This window comes from Sturnira hondurensis, unplaced genomic scaffold, assembly GCF_014824575.4.
Source record: "Sturnira hondurensis isolate 20B ecotype Veracruz unplaced genomic scaffold, ASM1482457v3 Scaffold0020119, whole genome shotgun sequence".
NCBI classification, from domain to species: Eukaryota; Metazoa; Chordata; class Mammalia; order Chiroptera; family Phyllostomidae; genus Sturnira; species Sturnira hondurensis.
Window position 1 is genome coordinate 1169572 of NW_028092750.1, and position 24947 is coordinate 1194518.

The window sequence follows — 24947 nt, forward strand, 5'->3', positions numbered from 1 at the left end:
CTATTAGCCCCTGAGTTCAGGACTGCCCTTTATGATTGTGTGATTTCCCCACACTCTGTTCATATCTTTGTGTTAAAAATCTCTTCTACGTTTCTTCAGGTCATCCAGTTTGAGCATTCCCTCAGTTCCCTAAAGGGACCCACCCTGACTAGATGGGGGCAGCCACCCTTTTCTGATTCATAAAAGCCTGGAAGGTGAAAGTTGGGGAGGAAACCTGGGTGTCTTCTAGTCCATCTCCTTCATTGAGGGGAGAAAACAATATTCAGGAGACTGAGCAAGTAGGCCAAGGTCACACAAGTTGGTCCAACCCTCAGCAGCCCTTGTGGGAGAAGTGGATTCTGAGACCAGGGGCCGTTCTCTCCGGGGAGGAAAGGCGGGGCCATTGAGCTGACTGTGGGAGGCACTTGGGAGAGTTTTGAGGATGGGAGCGGCATGTTCTTATTACCTGGGATTTTCTTGCCAGTTCCAGAAACTTTCCTTTGGAAGCCTTCGTTGCCCACATTTGTTTTCTTCCCCAGGGATAGGCCCCATCCATCTCAGCGAGCTCGAGTGTGCCGGGAACGAGAAGTCCATCATAGACTGCAAGTTCAATGCTGAGTCACAGGGCTGCAACCACGAGGAAGACGCCGGAGTGAGGTGCAACATCCCCGCCATGGGCTTCCAGAAGAAGGTGAAGAGACGGACCACACAGAGGGACTGTGTCACCTTCAGGCCATTGAGGCCCCAGAGAGTAGAGACCAAGTGGCCTCACTCTCAAGGTTTCTAGTGGGTGGTATTAGGGGGCTCTGGTGATGAACCCAGGAGGGACTCAGTCTCTGCTGTCATCACCGTTAATGACAGGGCCACCAAGCACTTTGTGCGTGTGCCAAATGAGGAAACATCCATATAAGCGCTGCTGTCCTTGGTGGCAGATGTGCGTCCCCTGTGTGTCACATCCTGCACTCGGCGGGATGTGTGGTGGGGTTGCATTTCAGTTCTTTCTGTGAGGGATGCCCTTGGCGTGGGCCCTTCCAAGGACCCAGAGGGACCACAGTGATAGCAGGCCTGCAAATCACACAGGTGCGAGCACAATGCAGACAGTCTTTGGGGACGGAAGACTGCATTTTGGTAATCAGAGAGAGAGAAAGGGGAAACTTAATAGCATTACACCAGAGACACACCTTCTCATACTGAGATGGGGGTCTCGAAAAACCTACGCGGTGTCTCCTAGCTTGGATGACCTTGCCCATGAGAGTAGCCAACAGATGACTCCCTCTTTGCTGGGAGGTCTGTCCGATCTTACCACAAGGCCCAGTACATCTTATTTAATGTTCTTTATTATGCCATGAGTGTGGTCAGGTCTGTGCATCATTTGGTGAGTGGCACGGTGGAAGAGCTTCTTGAGTGCTTATTTTAAAGACGAGCAAATACAGACACATCAGAGTGCAGGATGGTTCCCTAGCTGGGGTCCTGCTTGGACAGTGATTCTCGACTTTGTCACCAGTATGCCAAAAGCACTACTGGATGGTTAACCACAATACATCATGGGCAACTCGTTGCCCCAAGGCCAAAAATGTGAACCCAATAATACTTGGCCAAATCATGCATTTGCTCATGGGTGAGCAGGGCTGTGGGTGAGCAGGGCTGTGGGTGAGCAGGTGTGTGGGTGAGCAGGCGTGTGGGTGAGCAGGCGTTGGGTGAGCAGGCGTGTGGGTGAGCAGGCGTGTGGGTGAGCAGGGCTGTGGGTGAGCAGGGCTGTGGGTGAGCAGGGCTGTGGGTGAGCAGGCGTGTGGGTGAGCATGGCTGTGGGCGAGCAGGCGTGTGGGCGAGCATGGCTGTGGGTGAGCAGGCGTGTGGGCGAGCAGGCGTGTGGGCGAGCAGGCGTGTGGGCGAGCAGGCGTGTGGGTGAGCGGGGCTGTGGGTGAGCAGGCGTGTGGGCCACAGCTCCACAGCAGCAGGAAGTCTGGCATCTGTGATTACCCAGTAGCATCTAGTAGGTATAACAAAGCTGTAAAAGCCACCGTTCTCTGAGCTGGCGTGTTGTGGCACCGTTCACTTCAGGCAGATTGGACTTGGGTGGAGTGGGGTTTTCGACCAAAATGACAGATCTGTGTTATGGTGGGAACTGCTGAGCCAGGCCCAGCGAGGCCAGCAGAGGCACCGAACTCCCAGCACAAACAGCCCTCACCCTCTCCCTGAACCCATTTCTCGGAGGGCCCCTGCTCTCAGCTGTGGAGCATGGGAGAGTATTGCCCTGAATCTGCTGGTTTGTCCCCTGGCAAGTCACCTCTGGAGGAAATCCCTGCACCAATCCTCACCAGAGCAGACAGTCAGGCTTCCGTGGGCCTGGGCTTGGGGCCCCAGAGGTACTGGCAACGGCACTGGGCAGAAGAATCGAGACTTCCGTGTTTTATCAATGTTAGTATGCTGGGCTAGCAGAACAAAACACCGCAGAGCTGGGTGGTTTAAACAGTAGAGATTTATCATCTCGTCGTTCTGGAGGCTGGAACTTCAAGATCAAGGTGCTGGCAGCGTTGGTTTCCCCTGAGGCCTCGCTCCTTGGCTGTCAGATTTCTCCCTGTGCCCTCTCACGGACTTCCCTCCGCGTTGTGCGTCCGGGTGTCTCCCCCTCTTCGAGTCGGAGCACCAGTCTGTTGGCTGAGGGCCCCACCCGTATGACCTCATCCAACCCAGTTAGCTCTTGAAAGGCTCTTTCTTCAGATACAGTCACATTGGGGATTAGTCTATGAATTTTGGGACACAAGCTGGTTTATAACAACCACTCACTAACGATTCCTTGATCTTTTTGAGGCTTCAGTTTGCCCCTCTAATAAAGGAGGTGAGAGAGGATCCCTAGAGAAACCATTTGACTTTTCCTTGAGTGGCTGATGCAGGCCACAGACCTGGAGTTGGTCTGGTCTATCCAGTCACAGCAAGGCCAGCAGCACTCAGGAAAGCCTGCATCCGCATCCTGAAGGCCAGGCCTCTTGCCTGTTCTGAGCCCTCCTATCTACTCTGAAGAGGGTCTCGTTTTCTGGTGGGAATCCCAGCTAATAACGGTCATTGCTATGATGGTGTCTAATATCTCACAAGCAACTCCGGGGTCCAAGCCTTGCCAAGCACTTTCCATGAACTGTTTCATTTTATCCATCTACTCAACAGCCCTGGGAGGTAGATAGAACATCACAGCTGCCCTTGCCTCGCCTGTTTGCCCGCTGACCTCATTGACCCCTGCAGCCCCTGAGTCCATAATAGGAATGAAGACGTGCCCCAAGGGTCATGCTGTTGCTAAGGGTTGGTCAGCTATTGTACTGTTGCTAAGGACGTTCACCAGACAGCTCTAGTGCTGAGGATTCCTGGAGCTGTCATGCCTTATGCCAAAGGCATGAACTGTTAGAAGCTCAAAGGGTAGCAAGGTGGGGTATCTGGGTTAAGGTCTGCAGTTTTAGAGCCCTTCCCCAAATTTCGGATCTCCCTGCTTGAGCCCATAGAAGTGGGTCCATGCTTTCACTTAGTGGGACTGATTATTTATTCATTCATTCCAGAAATAGTTGCGGCATACCCAGCATTCCTGGGATGCTGATACTGATCACACAGGAGAGCAGACAAACCCGGCACTGCCCCTTCGAGCTGATAGTCTAACAGAGGAGACAGATGTTAGACAAATTGAAAGGCCATGTAATTATAATAGTCCCAGATGCTAAGGAGACATACAGGTGTTCTGTGCTGGGCCCCTGTGGTTCTTGTGAAGATTGCAAGATGCCCTTCAGCGATAACCATCAGAGAACTTTGAAGACACAAAGATTTATTACTTACAGGACTGCAATGACACCGTGTGGGGGCCACACAGGGAGGTCCCGGGTGGAGAGAGAGCACCCAGGGCTGGGGTTCTGCTTTTATTGGGGTCAAGGGTGAGGACCCAGGGTTCTGTGGGCTCACTTTTTATTGCCGAATGTAAAACGTAAGAGGGAGAGGAAAAAAAGTGGCCCAAATGTCAGTTATCTAAATCAACCGAGGTCTCTGAAATAAAGGACCCTCAGGGGACGGAGGGGGCCGGCTCCTCATCCAGTTGAATGGCTGTGTTTACTTGAGATAGGCTCCTTGAAAGGGGCTGCCTGGTCATCAAAGCCTAGGGGAGGCACTGGCCTTACACAAAACAGAAAGCCACAATAGGGAGCTAAGGGGGGTAGGGGCGCTGGCCGCCAGCGGAGGGCACTGGCAGAGGGCATGAGACTAGAAGAGGAACAAGACGGGCCAGGACAGGGCCTTTGCATGTGCTGGGCTTCCATGTGAAATGTGTGACTTCCTGCGCGATGTGGTTGTGAGAGTCAGGGAGCCATGGAAACGGAAAGGAGGCCAAGTGCCTGGAGGTCAGGGTACAACAACGAGGGAGACACTCGGCAGGCATCAGAGGGGAGCAGTGGGGCCTCTGGGAGTGGAGTGGCAGGTCGGGTGCTTTTTAAAGATGCCTCTGCCTTCTGAGTCCAGAGAATGGGCTTCATCCCCTTTGAAGGGGACGAAGGCAAGAGTAGAGGCCAGAGACAGAGGTGCCTGGGAGAAGGGGAGGGAAGTGGGTGGGTTGGCGAGAGACTTGGGGGATAAAATCCACGAGGGTGTGGGCAGTGAGAGGGGGATGATGCTGAGGATGGCAGATTTCTGACTTGTATGTCAGAATCCAGCGGGCACGAGTTTGCAGGCCAAATCCATCCCTCTGCCTGTATTTGTAAATACAGTGTTATTGGGACACAGCCACGCCCAGTCATTGACATGTCATCTGTGACTGCTTGCACACTACATGGCAGAATTGAGTGCTTATGACAGGACACACAGCCCACAAAGCCTATGATATTTACCATCTGGCCTTTTATAAAACGTTGGCTGCCCTGGGGAGATGGTAATGACTTTAGCTGACACAGGGAACAAGTAGGAGAGACAACACAAGTTTGGGTGGAGAGAGAAGAGAGGACAAGTTCTGATTAGGGGTTTCAGAGGTGCCCAGTGTAGTTATCCAATAGGCAGTTGACAGCTCTGGGTGGAGAGGATGGCAGGGGCACTGCGGGAGGAGATGAGGTCAGGAGCTGGGACCAGCCAAGCAGAGAGTGTGGTGAGAAGAAGGCCCAGGAAGCAGTCTGTGGAATTCTGACATTTCAGAGGCCCTGGGCACATCCTACCAAGTGTCTGATTCTAAGAGCGGCCCCCCGCTGGAGACCTCATGGAGAGCAGAGGCAGATTCTGCTGTGGTACTCAGTGATGGTCTGTGGGTCTTCTGGCTATCTAGGCTCTAGGTCCCCAGGGTGCCAGCACCTGATATGTAAGAGCAGGCTGGGCACGATGCCGGCACACAATAGGCTGTCAGTGATGCTGTTGAATCTGGCCATGTCCCAGGCAGGACCTCGTGACTAGGGAGAACTGGGACTGATGGCAGTACAGTGGGAATGCTCCTCTCCATCCCCCCTTGGTGACCATGCCCACCTTTCTGTCCACAGCTGCGCCTGCATGGGGGCCGGAACCCTTACGAGGGCCGAGTGGAGGTGTTGGTGGAGAGGAACGGGTCCCTCGTATGGGGGACGGTGTGCAGCGAGAGTTGGGGCATCGTGGAGGCCATGGTGGTCTGCAGGCAGCTGGGCCTGGGGTTTGCCAGCAATGCCTTCCAGGTAAGAAGTCCCGGGCTCGGGCCCCTCCATCTAGTCTGCTCCTGACAACCTCTATTCAGCCACCCTCCACCTGCCGTCTTCCATGGACCTTCCCTAGCTGCCCAGGATGAGGAGAGCAAAGGGCTGGGGGCCTGGAGGCAGGAACTACATCCTGGCTTCATTTCTGTCCCTCACGACTCTGAGTCCTTGGGTGGGGGTTACACACACACACACCTCCCTGTCCCCTTGTTGCAGAATGAAGACCAGTCCACTCAGCTTTGTGCACTGGGATTCATCCTAGGACAAGGGCTAATCTTGGGGTGTCTTGATGTGTCCTTCCCAAAGGGAAGCAGCTCAGTCTCATGGGGCAGTAGAGACCACCCAGGCCAAGGCCCAACATGCTATAGGCCTCAGCTTGCTCCCTTGGAGGCCCCTCTGGCCAGATGTGTTCATAGTGGCAGGCCACACTCTTCATTCTCTCGCTGATCAGCTGCTGTATTTCTAAGCCCATCCAGAACCCTTGTCACAGCAGCTGCGCCCTCCTCGCCCAGGTCCGTTCCTCAAAGGCAGTGACGCAGCTGAGGGCAGCCAAGCTCCTGCCCCCACTGAAAGGCAGAAGAAAATCAAGTAGCGTTAGGCTTCAAAAATTAGTCTCTCTGCCCTGACCAGTGTGGCTCAGTTGGTTGGGCATCACCACATGAACCAAAGAGTCATGGGTTCAATTCCCAGTCAGAGCACAGGTGTGGGTTGTAGATTTGGGGTCGGGTGAAAGCACACAGAGGAGGTAACTGATCAATATTTCTCTCCCCTCTCTCTCCCTCCCTTCCCCTCTCTCTGGGATTGGTGGGCATGTCCTCAGGTGAGGACAAAACAATTATTCCCTCTGGCCCCTGGACTGTGTGGGAACAGACACTTGCAGGGTAGAACAGGGTCAGAAAGAGGCGGAGGAGGAGGGGGGAGGGGAGCAAGAGACAGAAGGCTCAGAACCTATGCCCAGCTGTGCTCCAAACGGCCCATGGCACAAGACCTGGGGCAAGGCAGCCACCTTTCCAGGCCTCAGTTTCCTCCCTGTGGCATGGACTGAATCCCAGGTCCACAGGACCCTGGCTCTAAACACCTTCCTCAGCTTCTCACAGAGCAGGAAAACGGCTGGAGCGCCTCTCCCCGACCCCCACCCAGGGCCTTGCTTTGCTAACCCTGCCTCCAGCTCCTGTTCCCTGGGCGGCCTTGCTTGGGAAGGGTTTCTAAGGGTGAGACCTGGAGGGACCCAGCAGTGCTGCTGGGCCTCAGTGCCTGCCAGGTGCACGGTAAGTAGCACATTCCGAGCAGATGCCGCCCAGTGGCTGCTGGCACTGCTGCCCATGGCCTCGGGAGCCAGGTGCCCAGCGTGCACACAGCGTCTCTGCTCATACTGCTTATGACAAGCCAGGGCCCTTTCCATTTCTCTCCAGAGAGCAGAAAAACAGTGCTCGCTGTAGCATATTGGCTGCCCAGCTGTTTTTGTTCCTTGTCAGCTCAATCCTAAGGAATCTGGGTCTCAGCCGGGACTGTGAGAAGGGCCTACAGCTGATATCTGTCACTGAGGACAAGGCCTGTCCCTTCTCTAGGCCCCTGTTTTCTGCTTAGAGGTAAGGAATGTATTGTCAGGTTCTCTAGGGAAACAACCAGTAGAATGTATGGATATCAAGTTAACTACTATCATACGTGAATAGGTTTCCTCTCTCGTGCCAATTCTGGTAACTTACTAGTGTCTTCCTGGAGCACTGTGTTGAGAAGGATTCTGAGGTCACAGGCTCAGAGGAGAAGTGCTGTGTTTGATTAGTAATGTCTGCTCTAGGCTCAGGATGAGTGAGCGGAAGTGTGGGTTGCAGGTGCCTGCCATTTCTGACCCACAACAATGAACAGCTGTTTGACCAGAGCAACCTTAGCAATGCTCTCCAGAGCAGCGGAGCAGGCGGGGGTCAGGTAGGCAATAGAACCCCAGTCTCACTGTCAGAAGACCTTGGTTCTCACTTGCTCTGCCACTAACAAACTGTACAATTTGGGTAAATGATTCTCTGTGCCTCAGCTGTCTCCACCTGCAACATGAGATCATAAAGCGTTGAGGCTTTTGTGAGGCTGAACATTTGTAGAATATGAGAAAGTGACCACTCGAGGTGACATGCTGACCATTTCTTTTGTCAATTCCCCAGGAGACCTGGTATTGGCACGAAAACAGCAATGCCAACAAAGTGGTCATGAGCGGAGTGAAGTGCTCTGGAACGGAGCTGTCCCTGGCACACTGTCGCCACGATGAGGATGTGGCCTGCCCCCAGGGCAGAATGCAATACGGGGCTGGAGTCGCCTGCTCAGAAAGTGAGAGTCCCTCCTCGCCAGGCTCCAGGAAGGGGCCAGAGCCCCCTGGTTATTCCTTCCTTGCAAGGCCCTGAGGCCTTTGCCATGAGCTGAGCAAAAGGGGAGAGCAAAGGTTAATTCTCCTTAAGTGAGAAGTTGGATGCAAACAGCAAAAGGGATACCCCCTCAACCCCAACCATGGTACCATGGGTGATAGTGGCTTGGGGGGGTGGGGATGGGAGAAAGCAGGAGAGGGACTGGGTGTCTGGGGGCCTTGGGTTCCACTCCCAGGGTTGCTGTAGATGACTTAGGCGACCTTGGGCAGGTTAGTGGCTGAGAACTCCTGTTCTTAGCAGTGAGTGGTGAGCAGAACACTTCCTTGGAGGATGGTTCCGAGGTGAGTGAGCCATGCGGCCGGTGCCTGGTGCCCGGTACACGCCAGCCTGCTTTCTTCCTACCGCTCTCCTCCAGCTCCTTTTCTGTTTCAGGCCCTCGAGGTGATTTAGCTTCCTGGTAACCCCCAGGCACTGTAGAGAGACCGAAAATACAGAAAGGGGAGCCTCACCAGGGTTCAGAATGGCCCGGCTGGTGAAGTTTCCCTTCCAGGCTGTGAGAGGACCAGGGGACAGCCTGTGGGCGTGCCGCTCTCCTGACCCGGAGCTCCAGTCCCCACCCCTGGCCATACAAAACCACTCCGGCATCAGGGAGGCATGAGAGCCCAGGCTCTGGCCCAGCACCCTGAGACCTGACCCTGCCCGCCACTTACTGCTGATCTCAGCAAAGCTAGTTAACCGCTGGGATCTGCAGTTATCATCGTTTTGTCTAGAAACTGGAAATTCAAGTACGACAATGAGTATCTGCAGGGGCTTGATAAATAGTGGTGCACTGTCATTCACCATCACGGAGAACTAGGGAGAAGATGAACCTCGAGCTCAGCCAGGTCGATTCTCCCGTCAGCCCCTTCTGGACTCGCACAGCACCTCCTAACCCCGTGAGGCAGGACTCTGGGTGCCAGCGCTGGCTGCTCGGGCAGACACCCCACACTACTGCGTCCTGTCTGAGGGGAGGGACAAGTCCCTCATCTTTACCAGCCCCCGGGAAAATACACCCAGGCACAGGGGACCACTCTCCCTGCTCTCAGGGACCTTTTCTTGGCAAAGGGGGAGATGGACCATTTATTTTCATTAATTTATTTATATTTGTAATGGACCGTTTTTCCCAAAAGGATATTTAGATGACATCAACCTAAATAAAATTCAAGGTAGCATAAAATAGAAGCAAGTGAAAAGAAAGTAGATATGAGCAAAAAGTTAGCGACTCCAAATGGATCCGAGAGAGTTGAATTAAAATGTGGACTGTAGAGTCCTGTACCTCTACCTACCGAGAGGTTGTAAATTTCACAATGAGCTTCCTAGCAGCCAAAGGAAGAGGAAAACTGTTCATTAATACAATTCACAGTATCCATGAGATAGAAGCAAACTCACGAGTCAAGAGGAGCTTGAAGGACATTTCCTTGCACCAACTCCTCCCGGCAGGCCCGGGGTGAGCTTCAAGGGACGTTGCTCAGAGAAACCCTCGGCCTAGGCTGATGGCGTCATTCGGAGTCTGCAGGGTCTGGGGAGGGGGCAGTAGCCATTTGGGCCAGAAACACTGGTGCGACTTAACGCTTTAGTCACAGAGACCAAGTCTGTTCTTTGGGCATCCCCTTGCAGTTAATTACCTTTCCTGACCCAGCCATTTCACATGCCCAGCCTGCGAGTCCTCCCCATCTCTCTCACTCCTTACTCCCATATTCACTCCATCTCGATTCCTGCCTTTCTGTGGTCTTTCAACTCCGTGTCCCACGCTGCCTCACTGCAGGCTCCTCACTGGGTCCCCAGTGACACATGCCCCCAGCTCCCTCCCCTCCCTGAGCCAGGGTTGGCGCCCACCCCCCACACACACTCAATTCTGTTCAAGCCCTGCCCAAACTCGCCCACAGCGCTCAGCAAGCCCAGCTCACAGCACCCAAACTCGTTCCAGGTGGCCTTCTACCCCCCACCCTCCTTAACTGTCCAGATCACTTCACACCTCAGGGACCTGCCCTGTGCTACTCATTGTGCCTGAAATGCTCTTCCTTACCCCCCCCCCCCCGACCTTNCTTCCCTTCCCCCCCCCCCCCCCGACCTTAGAGTTATTTCCTCTAGTCTCCACTCGTCCTCTGGGGAACAGCTGGAAGGGGACTGCCTCCAAGGGAGTCTCCCCTGACTTCCCCAGACTGGGTGCCCTCGTTATAACCCCCAACGTATCCCCTGTTTCTCCTCCAAGCTCTGGCCACAGTTGTGACCACTTGACGCTGCTTCTGTCCGTCTCCCCTGCGAGAGCGCGAGGTCTGCCTTGTTTAGCAGTTCTATGGTAACGCTTGGCAGGTGGGTGCATGAAGGTGTGCCTCTTGTGGGCTTCTGGTGACATCCCGGATCTAAAGGAGGCCAGGGCCCCGTCCCACGGCAGGTGCTGAGAGCACCACCCAGGGGCCAGCCAAGCGCAGGCCCTGCTATGTGAAGACTCTGAGCTGGAGGCAGAGCTGGGCTCCTCCCAGTAAGCAGAGGGCTGTTCATGGAGGGCTGACTAGTGTACAGACCATGAACGAGAGACTCTCAGCCCCTCTCTGAGAGTGCCCGGAACACCCAGCACCCCTCCTGGTGCGTGTCCTCCGAGAGGAAGGCGTTCCCAGCCCCGGGAGCCCCCAGTTCCTGTCTTCACTCCCAGCCCCACACCCACCTGTGTGACCTTCCACATGCTCTTCCAAAACTCAGAAGCAACTTGTTAGAAAATAAAGGATAGGTGGACCTTGTAAATAATTCATATATGATATTTTTTGTGAAATGGCTTGTACTAGAAATGTTCAATGGACTCTCCCTTATAAAGGGAAACTTACAGTCTTTTTGTAAAGAAGTGAATCCCAATACAGTTTTACAGTGAATATAGATTGTAGCCATCAGTAATTTTTTAAACACCTGCTATGTGCAATGTGCTAATTGAGTAAATCCATCCTGTTTAAAAGACGCCCTTTTAAAACTAAGCCCTAGAGCAAGTGTGAGTGGAAACCAGAAGAACCTGTTCAGGTAATCGTCAATAAAATGAGCATCAGAGCCTGGAAAATAGGCAGCTCTTCCTCTCAGCAGTTTCGCTGAAAGAAATACGCTCCAAAGAAATCATTCAAGTTACATGCACAGATTTACTGCAGGATGTTTATTGCAGCTTTATCTTTAACTGGGAAAAATTCCAAGCAAACAATGCATGGGCTAAGGTTATGAATTAAATATGATGTAGAGATGTAATCAGTGTTGCAATGGATATTTATTAACAAGGAAATACGTCAAGATATATTTGAAAGGGAAACAGTATGAGCAGACTACAAAACCTAGAGCATCACCCACATTGAAAAATAGATCTGCATCGCTCCCAGAAGAGTCAGCCCGAGGAATTAAGAGGATTCTCCTTCTGGGTGGAGAGAACAGTGTTATTATTTGCCGTTGTCCTTGTTATTGTTTGGTGTTTATTGTGGACAATCTCAAGCAACTCAGAAGTAGTGAAGATGATAGAGCGAATCCTCGTGTACTTGTCACCTGGATTTCACCGTTTCCAGAGTTTTGCCCTGATACCTGCCGAGGTGTTCAAGGGACACCCAGAGAAGGGGAAGAGGAATTTGGGGTGGCATCCCCAAGGGAAGGTGGCCTTGAGAGGGAGATCATGAGCCAATTCCAGAAGGCAGGGCTTATTCCAGTCAGGGACAGGGGGTGGAAGGAGGGAAGGTTGCCCCAGTTCAGCGATCAGAAGTCAAGGACTTGGGCGGGCGTGAGGGGCCTCGCATCTGGCCTTGAGCACCATGCGCCCTCCGCAGCCGCCCCCGACCTGGTCCTCAGCGCGGAGATCGTGCAGCAGACCACCTACCTGGAGGACCGGCCCATGTTCATGCTCCAGTGTGCCATGGAGGAGAGCTGCCTCTCGGCCTCGGCCGCCCAGACCGACCCCCGGACAGGCTACCGGCGGCTGCTGCGCTTTTCCTCCCAGATCCACAACAACGGCCAGTCCGACTTCCGGCCCAAGAATGGCCGTCATGCGTGGATCTGGCACGACTGCCACAGGTAAGGCCTCCCTTCCATCACCCCCAAGCTGTCCCAGCCCAGTGTTCTGCAGGGCCCAGATGGGACTGAGAATCACAGGGTCACTTACAGAGCCACATGGTCCAAGGGCAGGGTTTCCCTGAGCTGGAGGGAGTCTGTGAGCTGGCCCGCCCTTCTCCGCTGCAGCTGCCCTGGCCCCCTCTCCCTCCCTGAGCCCAGGCTCTCTCCTGCCCCGCATGCCTCTCACATTAGGGAACAAGCTTTGTCTGTGGTTTCCAAGTGTGTCCATAGGAAATTCGTGCTCTGTAAGGCACTTGGAAGTCCTATAGTGATTGGACTCTGAGGTCATTTAAAAATATACTTTAAGTACCAGGATGTATTTAAAGTATTTCTAGGAAGACAGTGGGTTTGGGGACAAGCATTCTAGCCCCTGGTCTCTCAAGTGCACTGTGCCTCTGAGCTGCTGAGTGACTCCAGGCAGCTGGGCCACATCACCCAGGACCTCTCATGTCCCTTCCAGGCCTCAGTTTGTGGGTCTGATCCCAGGGCTATAAATCCTGGGTGGGAACAGAATGGAATCCCAGAGCCAGCCCCAGCTGGAGCCAACAGAAGCTACCCCCTTCATCTCCAGCCTTCCCATTTGTTCTTTGCCTGGATTCCTACTGTAAATCTAGAACATGTGGCCCCTGCTTCTTCACCTTTTCCTGCCCAGACCTGAGTCAGAAACAGAAACGAGTGGACTCTTGCAAGGGAAGGGAGGGAGGCCCCTGCCATTGGACAGCCCCCCTAGGGTCCACGGAGCTGGCCCAGTGGGTGCTCCTCCCTGTGCTCAGACTCCCAGCTGCACATCAGAGCTTTTGCACCTGGTCCAGCTTCTCTAAGCAAAGCCGCCGGCTGGCGCACCTGCTGTCAGCTGGCACCCCAGGGCCCGGGGCCGACTTCATGTTAGAATCTGTGATTTAACAAGGTCACCAGGTACTTGTGTGACCATCACAGTCTGAGACACCCCTGTCTAGCTCATCTCTTGGCTTCCTCCCAGCTCAGAAATGTGGGGATCATTGTTAGGGGCACAAGAACGAACATTTCTTGATGCCCTCTGAGTCCCAGGCATGGGGCACCCTCACTCTCGCGGGTGAGGAACCCGACTCAGGCCTGTCTGAGCCCCAGACACGCACTCTTTCTGTCGCCTCCGCTGACCCTCTGTCAAATCTCTCCAGTTGCTTTATCATGGGACAGCCGATGGCCTCGACCCATTTGACTCAGTTTGGGGGTACACTTGTTCAACTCGTTTCAAAAGACAAGACCGTGGTAGAACTTCAGGGTGCTGGGTTTCCTTTATAGCACTCTCTGTGTGTTCGGAAGGTTCTCATTCGCCAAAAAATGTTTGCCCTCTGTGCGGAAGCACATTGATCTTCTGCAGGGTGGAAGTCGAGGGTAAAAGGGAAGTCGTGACCACAGTGGTGCCTGGCTTCCTGGGGAGTGCGTGGGGGCAGCCTGGGCGCGCGGGGGCTGCCACCGGCAGAGCGCCTATAAGTAGAAGGTAATTGCATCTCTGCCCCACACTAGGCGGTCCACCCAGACATGACTTAGTAGGAGCCTCTGTGTGACATATGCTTGCTCTCCCACGAATGGGCTGTCCTCTGAGAATACACATGGTGACATTGTGGAAGCGTCTTCTGATCATCCGCCCTGCTTTTCCTGTGGCCTATTTTATGTCTTGGCTTACAGATGTTCCAGTAAATGGTGTGGGAGGGCTGTGTGGGAAGGAATATGTGGCTTGCTGGTCTGTAACTGAGGACCTGTGACCCGAGCGTCCCAGGGAGCATGAGAGCCCCCATTCAGCCTCCAGAGCCCTGGGGACTCCTCCGGGCTCTGCGGGAGGACCTTCCAACATGACACCTGGCCCCGAAACTCTATTGGGTACCTTTGGGAGTCTGATGAAAGCTGGCCCTTCCTCCACACAAAAGAAAATTTTTTCTGGGATATTTAACATCTTGGTTCAGCAGATTCTGAGCCCATCTGTGAAGCCAAAGCTGAGAACCCTGGCTCGAATTAGTGCAAATGAGGAAAACTATCCCCCNGGGGGGGGGGGGGGAGGGGCGGTGAGAGGCATGGGATGGGGGCAGGTGTGAGAAAGATGGCGAGTGAAACGTCTCCTCTGCGAAGTGCACTGATTCTCTCACTGAAGTTCTGTTTGGGTCCCCAGTGACCTGGGCTAGGAAAGAATATACTCAAGCCTCTTGCCTTTCTCTGGTCTGGTTTTGTCTGTCATGGAGTGTGCGTCCCTCACTGTCTTCCTCCACGAGTACCATGTCCTCGTACGTGGGGCTCTGGAATCTTCCGGATGAAGTCCTTCCTTTGTCCAGATCACGGTGAATGACCTCCTTCAAGTGTCAGTCTCCTCAGTGCTCTGGCGTTTCTTCCCCATGGATCAGTCCCCCTCTTAAACTTCCAAAGGTCCAGACGCCACATCCTGGAGAGAGGAGCTGCACCCTCGTCACCAGGACATGCTTCCCACCTCCCCTGGGGTACAGAGGTGGCGTGGTTTGGGTGGGCGGTGGGCCCCTGGGCTGCAAGGCCAGCCGGCTGGGAGGGAGTTGCAGCACTGGGGGTGATGCCGCTAGCGAGAACTGGGAGGCTCCAACCAGCTGTTTTACTCCTGATGTTCGCAGGGGAAACTGAAGCGATGCGGCGATTCTTAAATTGAGTTTGCAGGAAGCAGAGGGAGCGGGAGGAGGTCAGTCTCACAGCAGTCTGTCTGTGGCCTCCGTCGGCGTTGTTTAGACAAGGGAACATAAGCCTATTTCTCCTCGGTCTCTCCAGCTGGTAAACATGGTAACAGAGGCTGTTCTCTGAAAGAAGCAGACATGGTTTGGGCGATGAGTCAGACCTCATGCCTCATCTTGCTCCTTCGAGAAACCAAGAGACTCTTTCAACACCGTCACTTCAGCTGCCACGAAACGTGTCCTTGTGAATGTTCTCGGTGGGCCCCTGGCTCAGCATCATTCTACCCGGAAACCTGAGTGAGCTGGAAAAAGCCCAGCGTAGAACTTACGACATTATTTTTAGCCAAGGCAAACATGGGAGGAAGAGGAAAAGAACCTCTAATTTCCTCTCTGAAAACCTACCCTTTTCATTCATTCGCCTCTTCCCTCCGTCCCACTGCGTATTCCAGCGGAGAGAGCCTGAGACAACCACGGGAGGCCTGGGAAGCAAGGGAGCTACGCTGGGCCTGGGGATAATCACAGGCATGGTAGTGGTGGTGGTAGCAATGAAATACTCCTATAGGGAGGATTAGTAGTAAGGGAACAGTGGACGGGTACCAAGGACCCCTCTGTCACAAGCCCTGTCGTCAGTATTTCTGCAGTTTCTCCTACCGCATCATTCCCTCTTCCCTGAGGCGACAACTCAGGTCACGCATAAGCAAAACAGGTAGTTCTGCTCCCATGCCAAGGTGCCCTGCCTTCCGTTTTCCCCATTTTCCAAATGTCCGCTGTAACAGGAGAGACAGGTGTGATCTGTAGGTGCAGGCCTGTGACACACGCGTGGCAGCTGAGGACGGCCCTCCAGTCCAGGGCCTTGGCAGCCCCACCACAGCAGCCAGGTGCTCCTGTGTATTCTGAGCCAAATGCATCGCTTTCCCAGGATCTGCTGGGTTCTCTCTGCCCCGCCCGGCACCGTGAAGAAACTGCCATCACGTAAACAGCCAGTCAGCCGGGCTGCACAACGCTCCGTCCGCTGCTTCACCCCTTCCCACAGGCCTCCAGAGCTGTCTCCCTGCCTTTCCCATCCGCTCCATCAAGGAGCACAGACTTCCTGCTGCTCATGCTGCCAGCTATGGCCGACACCCCTGCCCCCGTCTGTTCTCGCTTCCTGCCTGCCTGTCCCTGGGTCAGCCTGGTGCCTGCTCTTAGGCCTCTCCCCCTACTCCACAGACACTCCCTGTTCCCTTCTCTTTCCCTCTCTACGACATTCCCCCTTTAAAAAGTTTTCCAAAGACGACGTCGAGTGGGCTGTGAGAACCATCACAGCTCGCAGGAGGGTCCATGGAAGCACTCGGTACAGATATCATTACTTACAGAGCACACTGTGTGCCAGGCCCTGTGCCCATCCCGGCACCGCCCCCTTCCCCCCCCCGCCCAACCTTGCACACAGTGTTGTTCCCGAGTAGCCGCCCGGGGAGCCAAGGTCTCGGAAGGTGGGCTGCTGCTCTGCTCTGGAGCACGTAAGCACCTCAGTACCACCTCCTTCATCACCCCCCCTCTCCCACCGGTGGCCCCTTTGGACCACGTGACTCGAGGTGTCCCCAGAAGCCAGTTGCTACCCAGGCAGTGGCTTGCAAGCAGCAGCTGCTGCCCAGACTGACCCCCCGCCCTGCCTCTCGTTCCAGGCACTACCACAGCATGGAAGTGTTCACCTACTACGATCTCCTGAACCTCAATGGCACCAAGGTGGCAGAGGGCCACAAGGCCAGCTTCTGCTTGGAGGACACCGAGTGTGAAGGAGGTATCTTTGAGGGGAGTGCTGGGGGGCTGCAGAGGGACTCCAACGGCGGTGCCCACCCAGCCCAGAGCCCAGGTCTGATGCTGGATGCTGCCACTCTGGCCACTGCTGACTCTCCAGCATGACCTTTCTCTGTGGGAGCTCCCATGGCCACACCCAGGGCTGAGGGTGTGGGCAAGGCCTGGACCCCCCCAAGAGTTATGCTGATGGGGACCGGTCAGGCCATGCAGTCTCCCTGGTAAGGCCCAAACCCTTGGACCAGACACAGAGTCCCCTTCCTCTCTGGCTGCCACAGCCATTCTTTTTATGTCCCAAGGCCAAGTGCCCCTGCCCCTCAGGCTCTTACCCTTCAAGTTCAAGCTCAAGGAGCCTCTCTGCAGTTCCCAGACTCTCTCTGCTCCCCCAGGCAGAGGCAGAACTCTGCTCACAGTGTCCCACCTGTTCTTTGATCACCTGTGGGCACACCTGCCATCCTCACAAGACTGGAGTTCCTTGAGGGAAGACACAGGGTTTTTCTCAGGATGCCCAGTGCTTAGAGTAGACCCTGACACTGCTTAGAGTGGCAGCCTCTCAGTAAATGTGACGGCCACTGTATGCCATGAAACCGCATAGCAAATGAGTTTTGAGTACCTACTGTGTGCCATACAGATGGCTGGCCCAGTCAGGTCAGGCAGAGAAACCAGACCTGAGCCCATATCCAAGTGTTGATTGTCCAGAGAGAGAGAAGATAAATCCACATGAAGCTAAACAAATAATGCCAGAGCTTTCTCAGATAGGCGTGTACTTCATTCTCAGGCTAATGATTCCTCAGAGGGGCCAGGTAGGCCAGACTGGTCAAGGAAGGCTTCGTGGAGGAGGGGACCGTGGCTGGGTCTGAAGGGAGGGCTGGGATGTGGGTAGAAAACAGAGCAAGGGAGAGAGGATCAGAGACACCACACTATGCAGTAGCTGCTGGGCCCTGATCAAGCTGTGGGTGGGGGGCTTGGGGAAGGAAGAGAGGCGCTGAGGGTAGGTCTGGGGATGTCACCCACCAGCAGGGCTGTCTGGGGTCCTTTGTGGGAAGGGTGGCACAGAGGGCAGAGGTACCAGGTGTACGTGGTGACTGGGGCTTTCTCCACACCTGCCTGCAGACGTCCAGAAGAGTTACGAGTGTGCCAACTTTGGTGAGCAGGGCATCACCATGGGCTGCTGGGACGTGTACCGCCATGACATTGACTGCCAGTGGGTGGACATCACCGATGTGCCTCCGGGAGAATACCTTTTCCAGGTGAGGGGCGTGGGGAGGAGTTCCAGGCCCCTGCTGATGGGAGGAGGGGTGTCTTTCCCAGAGAGGGGGAGGCAGCCCCCTTTCTGTGGGTGCCCAAGCCCAGGACACGTATGGGAAGGCCAGGTTGTCTGAAGTGCGGGGGTCCCGCCCCAGAGGCCCATGTGGTCAGTCAGGCAGCCTGCGTGTGTGAGGCATGCAGGCCTGGGCAGGGGCAGGTGGACTGCAGACCTCCTGAGAGAGTGGCACTCAATGCACTTAAGCTCTGGTGCTCTCAGATCAAAGGCATCTGCAGCCACATTTGGTCCTCAGGCCAGGAGCTGGTCCCACAGACTGGAAGGCCACCTGCACCTTTTGCTTCCTTCAGAGCTGCGGCCTCACCACCTCCACTGAGTTTGCTGCCGCCACCCTCGCCCTGCCTTGGCCTGCGCTGTCAAGTCTGAAAGCGATCTCAGAAAAGGCGGTTGCTCACACGTGTCCGTGCCTTGCCTCTCCCCCAAATGTTCGCCTCATGTAAAAGAGCCTGCAGAGGGCTTACTTCTCAGTGCAGAGAAGTGGATCGATAGCAGTCGAATGGCTGGCGCCACCGGCCGCCTGTCCAGCAACAGTGTAGGGCACTGGCCAGGGCTTCCACACACTGTGTCTGGGTGGAAGGCCAGCCCTGGGGAGGGACCAGGGAGCCTCAGCCTCCCACTGTCCTGCAGATGGTCCCTGCCCGGTGGGGAAGACGGGGTCGCACAGGTGGACGTGCGCCTGCAGAGGTGTCCTCGCACCCTCTCATTTTTCTTACATCCCCTCCCGTCTTACTTTCCAGCCTGCCTCATGGGTGGCAAAGTAGGAGGCCAGGAATGTGTCATTGTGCCTTGAAAGGCTTCCCAAGGGGCCCTTCAGCCAGCTCAGGGCCTGGCCCACGGTCCCTACCCTATAGACAGCCCTGGGATGAACCGACACCTGCAAAAGGGCTTTAAAAGCTTCCCTGGGCAATTTCAGAGGCTAGAAATCAGACAGCCAAGCACTTTTCCACCCACAAGGGCAAAACCGCAGACTTGGAGAGGCCCAGCCAAAGGGCAGAGTGCTCTGCATTTCAAAGAATGGACATCTGTGCTGCTGTGCACGTACACCACGGAGGGCGGCTCCGTTTGAGGCTGGCAGTCACTTGGCTGGGCCAGTGTGTGTGGTCGTGCATTGTGTCCTGACAAATGCTACCTGTGGAGTAACTGTGGCTCATTGAGAACTGCTGGCAGGCCAGGCCCTGCGGAGCCCTGCACTGGCGCTATCTCATGTCGCCAGTGGTAGCCAGGCAAACCTAGGTCACACCACACATGAACTCATTATGGCCAAGTGAATGCCTCTGATTAATGAAAAAGAAAATGTCCCTCAGGGTAGGCACAGAACTGTAGTTGGGTGGGAGCCCCGGGCCTCTGTATTCCTACACGGACCTCCTGCAGACATCAGTAACGCTGTACCTGGCCAGGAAAGCCAGGCCGGGACCATGTGGCTGCAGGCAGAGGGCCCTGTGGGGCCAAGGCTCAGAGGCCGGAGCCACGAACCATAGGTCCTCGTGAGATTTAGAATCATAGAGTGAAAGTCAGATGGGATTGAGGAGGCCACACCTCTCAGCCCCCACCCCCATCCCCATGCTCGCTGAGCTGGCCCTGGTGGCCCTGGAGAGGAGCCCAAGCTGCACCTGCTCCCTGGGGGTGCAGCTGTGGGGGGTGTGGCGGGGAGCAGCACAGGCCTCAGTGCTTGGGGTCGTTTGCATGGTGCTCTGAGCCATGCACAGGCTGGGGGCAGGGGACAGGCACAGCAAAGGCTATTGGGTAGAAAAGAGATAAAAGAAATGGAAGGCCATTCCAAAGTAGGACAGTTGCCAGCCTTGGCAGAAGAGACAGGGTTGATAGTCCCCAAGGTCTGGTCTGGTCCCCAAAGACCCTTCCCCCCAGGAGGCACTGTCCTAGGCTATGTCTCAGAGTGTCCCAGAGTGGGACATAGCCTAGGGCAGGCGTGGCTGGCAGGGCCAGACTCTGCCCTGGAAGGTGGCACCAGGCTGCGGCTGTGCCAACTCTATCTCCCGCAGCATCTCTGGGAGGCCCGGCCAGCCCGCCAAAGGGTCATGCCTAAGCCCTCCTGGGGGGAAGGGTCTTTGGGGACCAGACCAGACCTTGGGGACTAGAACCTTACCTGGCAGGGTGCTGCTCCAGTGCATCACAGGCCCAAAGCAGCACGGCCCCCTCACACCCTGCCACACCCTCAAGGAAAAATCTGAGATCTGTCCCCCATATGCGCCCATAGCCCAGGTGCAGCTTCCTTCCCTTCTCCTTCCCCTCCTCTTTTGCTTTTTGCTGGGCTCCTCACCTCCAATCTTTCTTTTCTGTCCACCTACAGAAACCTTCTCTCAATGATGACCCTCCCTAGTCCTGCTCTTTTGGGCCCCGCCCCTTTAGCTGGGGAGATCAGAGGAAGGGGTGCAAGGGGGTACAGTCTCCAGGAGATCCCAGGCCCTTGGACTGGTGGAGCCAGGAGGGCTCAGGGGCAGCTCAGAGCAACACCAAGGCCCGGACAGCGGGAGGGACTGTTCCCAGTCACCCCACCAGGAGCAGCGTCCAGGCTTCGCCAGCGCTCAGGGCAGCCCTTCCCCAACTTCCCATAGCGCCTGTCCTCATCCCCTCCCTTTCTCTGCACATCCTGCTCCCCAGCTCCCTTCTGTTCCTTCCACAGTCTGTCCTGTGTGCCTCCCCCAGCCCCAGGCCCCAACTCCTGCCTCTCTACCAACTGCTGGCCTCCCAGGGCAGCCAGGAGAGGAGGGCCCTTCCTGAAGGCTGCCTCTGGTGGAGGTTGGGGTGAATTCCACTGAGACAGATAGCAGTGCATGGACGCCTCACTCCTCTGCCTCCCGGACCTCAGCTCTGGCCAGTCCTGTGCCCGCTTGCCTTGGAGCACTGGAGGCAGGACTGGGCCTGGCTGGGCCCTGGGCCTGGGGTGGCGGGTGGCAGAGGCGGGACCCGGCAGCCAGTCTGACCTGACTATCCCCCAGGTCGTCATCAACCCCAACTACGAGGTTGCGGAGTCTGACTACACCAACAACATCATGAAGTGCAGGACCCGCTATGACGGCCACCGCATCTGGATGTACAACTGCCACATAGGTAAGCCCCCCGGGCAAGCACAGCAGCCAGGGCGGACCCCAGGCCTGCCAGGGCCCCTTGCAGAGCACCGTGCAGGAGACAGGCAAGGGCCTCCCTCCTTTCTCAAGGGGCCAGAGCAGCTTCCTAGCTTGGGTCCAGAGCTTGGGGGACACAGCCAGCCCCATGTGCCCACGCGCAGGAAGGACGCCGCAGACACACAGACCTCAGTGCAGATTGGGCTTTCAGCCAGCTCTGGCCAAGGGGGGTGGGACAGAACTGGTGGCCCAGCACACACTCCAAAGCTATTTAAAGGTGGGAGCTGAGGCTACCACCGTGCACATGGCCTCAAAAATGTGGGCGTCAGCCATTTGTGGCTCTGTGCATCATTTTTCCTCTGTCGAGAGCTAGAGGCTGGTGAGCCAATGTGGCTTCTGATTACCAAAAAAGAAACTTCCTTGCGCTATGCAGCTGGGGGAAGGGGAAGCAGAGCTTTTCCTTCTGCAGGAAAAGCGATGGCCCTCACTCTTGGTGATTGTTCACTACTCCGCTTAACCGACAGAGTGCCTGAGCTCTGCCCAGCCCCAGGGGCTGCCCTGGTGGCCTCCCAAAGAGGCGGCCCCAGCAGGCCACCTGCTGAGGGTGGTGGCTCCAAGGCCCCTGAGGCCACTGCCACAGCCAGGGTGGGGCCTGAGCCTCTGGTGGCTAAACTCTGTCTCCCTGATGCCCACCCCTCAGGCGGTTCCTTCAGTGAAGAGACGGAAAAGAAGTTTGAACACTTCAGTGGACTTCTAAATAACCAGCTCTCCAGGCGGTAGGGCTGCCTCTGTGCCACCCCCCTGCTCCGGGCCACAGCGCGTCTTCCCCAGCTGCAGTCTGACCGAAGGACCACCACGCTCCGCCTCTCCCAGTCCAGCCCCAGCTCCACCCGGTCACTCTGCGGCCTCGGCCACACCCAGGGGGAGGGGCGCTCCCGACATCTGCAGGGGCTGCTGTACAGAGTGAGGCTTGTCCCCAGGGCCGTGGGAGAAGTGCCACCAGCCATCTCGTCCAGGGCCCCAGGTTGTCATCAACTTGTCCCATCCGAACCACAGCCCCCCGAGTCTGACGCCACACTGCTCACACTGCACCACTGATAATACGGGGCCATTGTCTCCTCAGGTGCCTCGTTGGCGATGCAGCTCACCACCCTGAGGTAGGCTGAACCCCACTTTCCCCCTTAGGTCACTTCCAGCCAACTCGAAAGCCCAGAACGCTCTTCCAATGAGTCAAACTGCCTCTGGGCCCCTCCATTCTGTTCACGAATAGAAATAATGCTGCCATGTGTTTTCTGAGTGGTGAGCTCAGAGTGGGTGCTTCTCCCCACGGACCTTTTGTGGTTCCGTATAAATTTTTGGAATATCTGGTCTAGTTCTGTGAAATATATCATTGGTATCTTGGTAGGAATTGCATTGAATCTGTAGATTGCTTTGGGTAGTATGAACATTTTAATGATGTTAATTCTTCCTGTCCATGACATGGTATGTATCTTCTTGTTAGAGATACCACTTACTTGTATCTCCTTCGATTTCTTTCTTCAGTGTCTTACAATTTTCCTAGTACAGGTCTTTTACACCCTTGGTTAAACTTATTCCTAGGTACCTCATTTTTTTTATTGCAATAGTAAATGGAATTGTTTTCCTAGTTTCACTTTCTGATAATTCACATTTGGTGTATAAAGCTGCCATCGAGCTTTCCATCTGGCCACAGCCATCAGGTAAACCAAGATGGGTGCTTACAAGTACATCCAGGGGCTGTGGAGGAAGAATCAGTTCAATGTGATGTGCTTTCTTCTCAGGGTGTGCTGCTGGCATGCCGCCAGTTCTCTGTGCTCCACAGGGCCCCCCGCCCCACTAGACCCCATAAAGCCCACAGGCCAAGCAAGGTTAGGTCACGTATCAGATTCATGCGCACCACGGTGGCTGCAAACGCTCTGTCTCTAAGGGTGCAACCTATAACAAGGCTGTCCACCGTGGTGTTTACCAGCTAACGTTTGCTCGGAGGCTTCAGGCTATTGAGGAGGAACAAGCTGGGCTCCACTGTGCAGCTCGGAGTCCTGAATTCTCACTGGGTTGGTGAAGATTCCACATACAGGTTCGTTGAGGTTATCCTCATTGATCCATTCTACAAGGCTATAGGAAGGAATCCCGACACCAAACTGGTCCACAAGCACAGGAAGACACAAGGGCTAATATCTGTGGACCTCAAGAGCCGCGGCCTTGGAAAGGGCCACAAGCCCCGCCACGATATTGGTGGTCCTCGCCGTGCAACCTGGAGAAGGCACAGTGCTCTCCAGCTCCACCATTACTGCTAATATAAGTAATGTTCGTAAAACCTTTACCTAATAAACAATTTGGGATAGTCAAAAAAAGTCATAAATTTCCAAGTGTTGATTTTGTATCCTGCTACTTTGCCAAATTCATTTATTAGGGTTAGTAGTTTTTTGGTTGCTGGAATCTTTACAGTGCTCTATGTACAGTATCATGTCATCTGCAAACAATGGCAGTTTTACTTCTTCCTTTTCAGTCAGATGCCTCCTATTTCTCTTTCTTGTCTGATTGCTGGGGCTAGAACTTCCAGTAGTACTATGTTGAATAAGAGAGGTGAGAGTGGACATCCCTGTCTTGTTCCCAATCTTAAGGGGAGCACTTGTAGTTTTTGCCCATTGAGTGTGATGAGGGCAGTGGGTTTGTCATATGTGGCCTTTATTTTGTTTAGGTATGTTCCCTCTACTCCCACTTTGCTGAGTTTTTATCATAAATGGGTGCTGGATTTTATCAAATGCTTTTTCTGCCTCTGTATGAGCATGTGGTTTCTACCCTCCTGTTATTTTCATGGACTTTGAAACAAATAGTAGTATTTATATTGCCAGTCTAGGCCTTTGAAAATATAACTCAAAAGGAAAACTCACCCACCTGTGTAAGTGACTCATGTTTCCGTTGTTGATTCTATGGGTACTGTTAACGGTGCTGTAACGGGGGCCCTGGGTGACAAGGACACTCACTGAACACCGTGTGTCATCGTGGATACTTACACATACTTGAAACTTGGAATAAAAGGTGTATGATACTCATCTGTGTTTCATTTGGACCGCTGCACCCGGCCCTGAGCAGCAGAGTTCCCGTCTTGTCGGCCTGCGGGAGCCTCAGCTGCGCAGGGCCACTTCTGCCAGCTGGGGTCGTGTGGCCACAGCGGGCCTCCTTCCATACACCCCCAGTGGGGCAACTCCTGCCCCTTGAGAGCAGTCTAAAGTCACAAAACTCAACAAAAATACAAGTCACAACCTTTCTGAAACTTGTCAGAAGACACAGCAGTTGCGTTAGGACCAGCAGGACAGAGCTTTAAACTGTCCCAGGGGATCCCCACAAGTCAGGGTTTCAGAGCCCTTCCCGCCCAGTGAGGGCAGGGAGCCAGGCCAGCCACTCTCACCCAGCCCCTGGCTCCCTGTGTCAGCACGTGCCAGCAAATCAGAGGCCCACAATGCCCTCGAAGCACCTCGGCACAACTCCATCCAAACCAGAAAAACGGGTGCACTGGGACCCAAGCTCACAAAGGAGCCTTGCATCTGTTCTTGTGACGGAGGCAAACTCTGTGGCCACTTCAGATCCCACCTCACCTCGTGGCTCTGCTCATGTTCATTTACCAAGGAGCCCTTCTGTAGCCCACTGACAGGAAATATCAGGACCTTCCCCAGGGGGCTGGGACCATCACCTCTGCCGTGGCTATAGCCGTGCTGCAGCTTCTGGTGGCAGGTACGACGCCTGACTCGTGAGGGGAGACACAACTGGTGTGACCTACTCCCCAAGCAGGGCAGGCTCTGTGCACAAACGCCTTGCAGGCCCAGCAGAATCCTCCAGGCCAATCTCCTGGAGCAACCACTTTCTTCAGTGTCCTCGGGTCTACAGTGGGAGTCAAACAGCACCCCCTAGTGTCCCACAGTAGACCATTATTTTGAAGCAATCACATT

General features: G+C 55.0%; 1 protein-coding gene across 2 annotated transcripts in view; it reads left to right on the forward strand.

The window, feature by feature from the left end:
- The window catches only part of LOXL2 (lysyl oxidase like 2), a 97466-nt gene extending 73417 nt beyond the window's left edge, over positions 1-24049 (forward strand). For both annotated transcript variants that reach the window (XM_037028655.1, XM_037028654.1), the window contains 8 exons: positions 519-670; positions 5466-5633; positions 7805-7967; positions 11830-12073; positions 16443-16558; positions 17686-17822; positions 20854-20965; positions 21680-24049. In XM_037028655.1, coding sequence (XP_036884550.1) covers positions 519-670; positions 5466-5633; positions 7805-7967; positions 11830-12073; positions 16443-16558; positions 17686-17822; positions 20854-20965; positions 21680-21759 — 1172 coding nt within the window. In that variant the 3' untranslated portion in view covers positions 21760-24049. The remainder of the gene's footprint in view (positions 1-518; positions 671-5465; positions 5634-7804; positions 7968-11829; positions 12074-16442; positions 16559-17685; positions 17823-20853; positions 20966-21679) is intronic.
- The last annotated feature ends 898 nt before the right edge of the window (positions 24050-24947 follow it).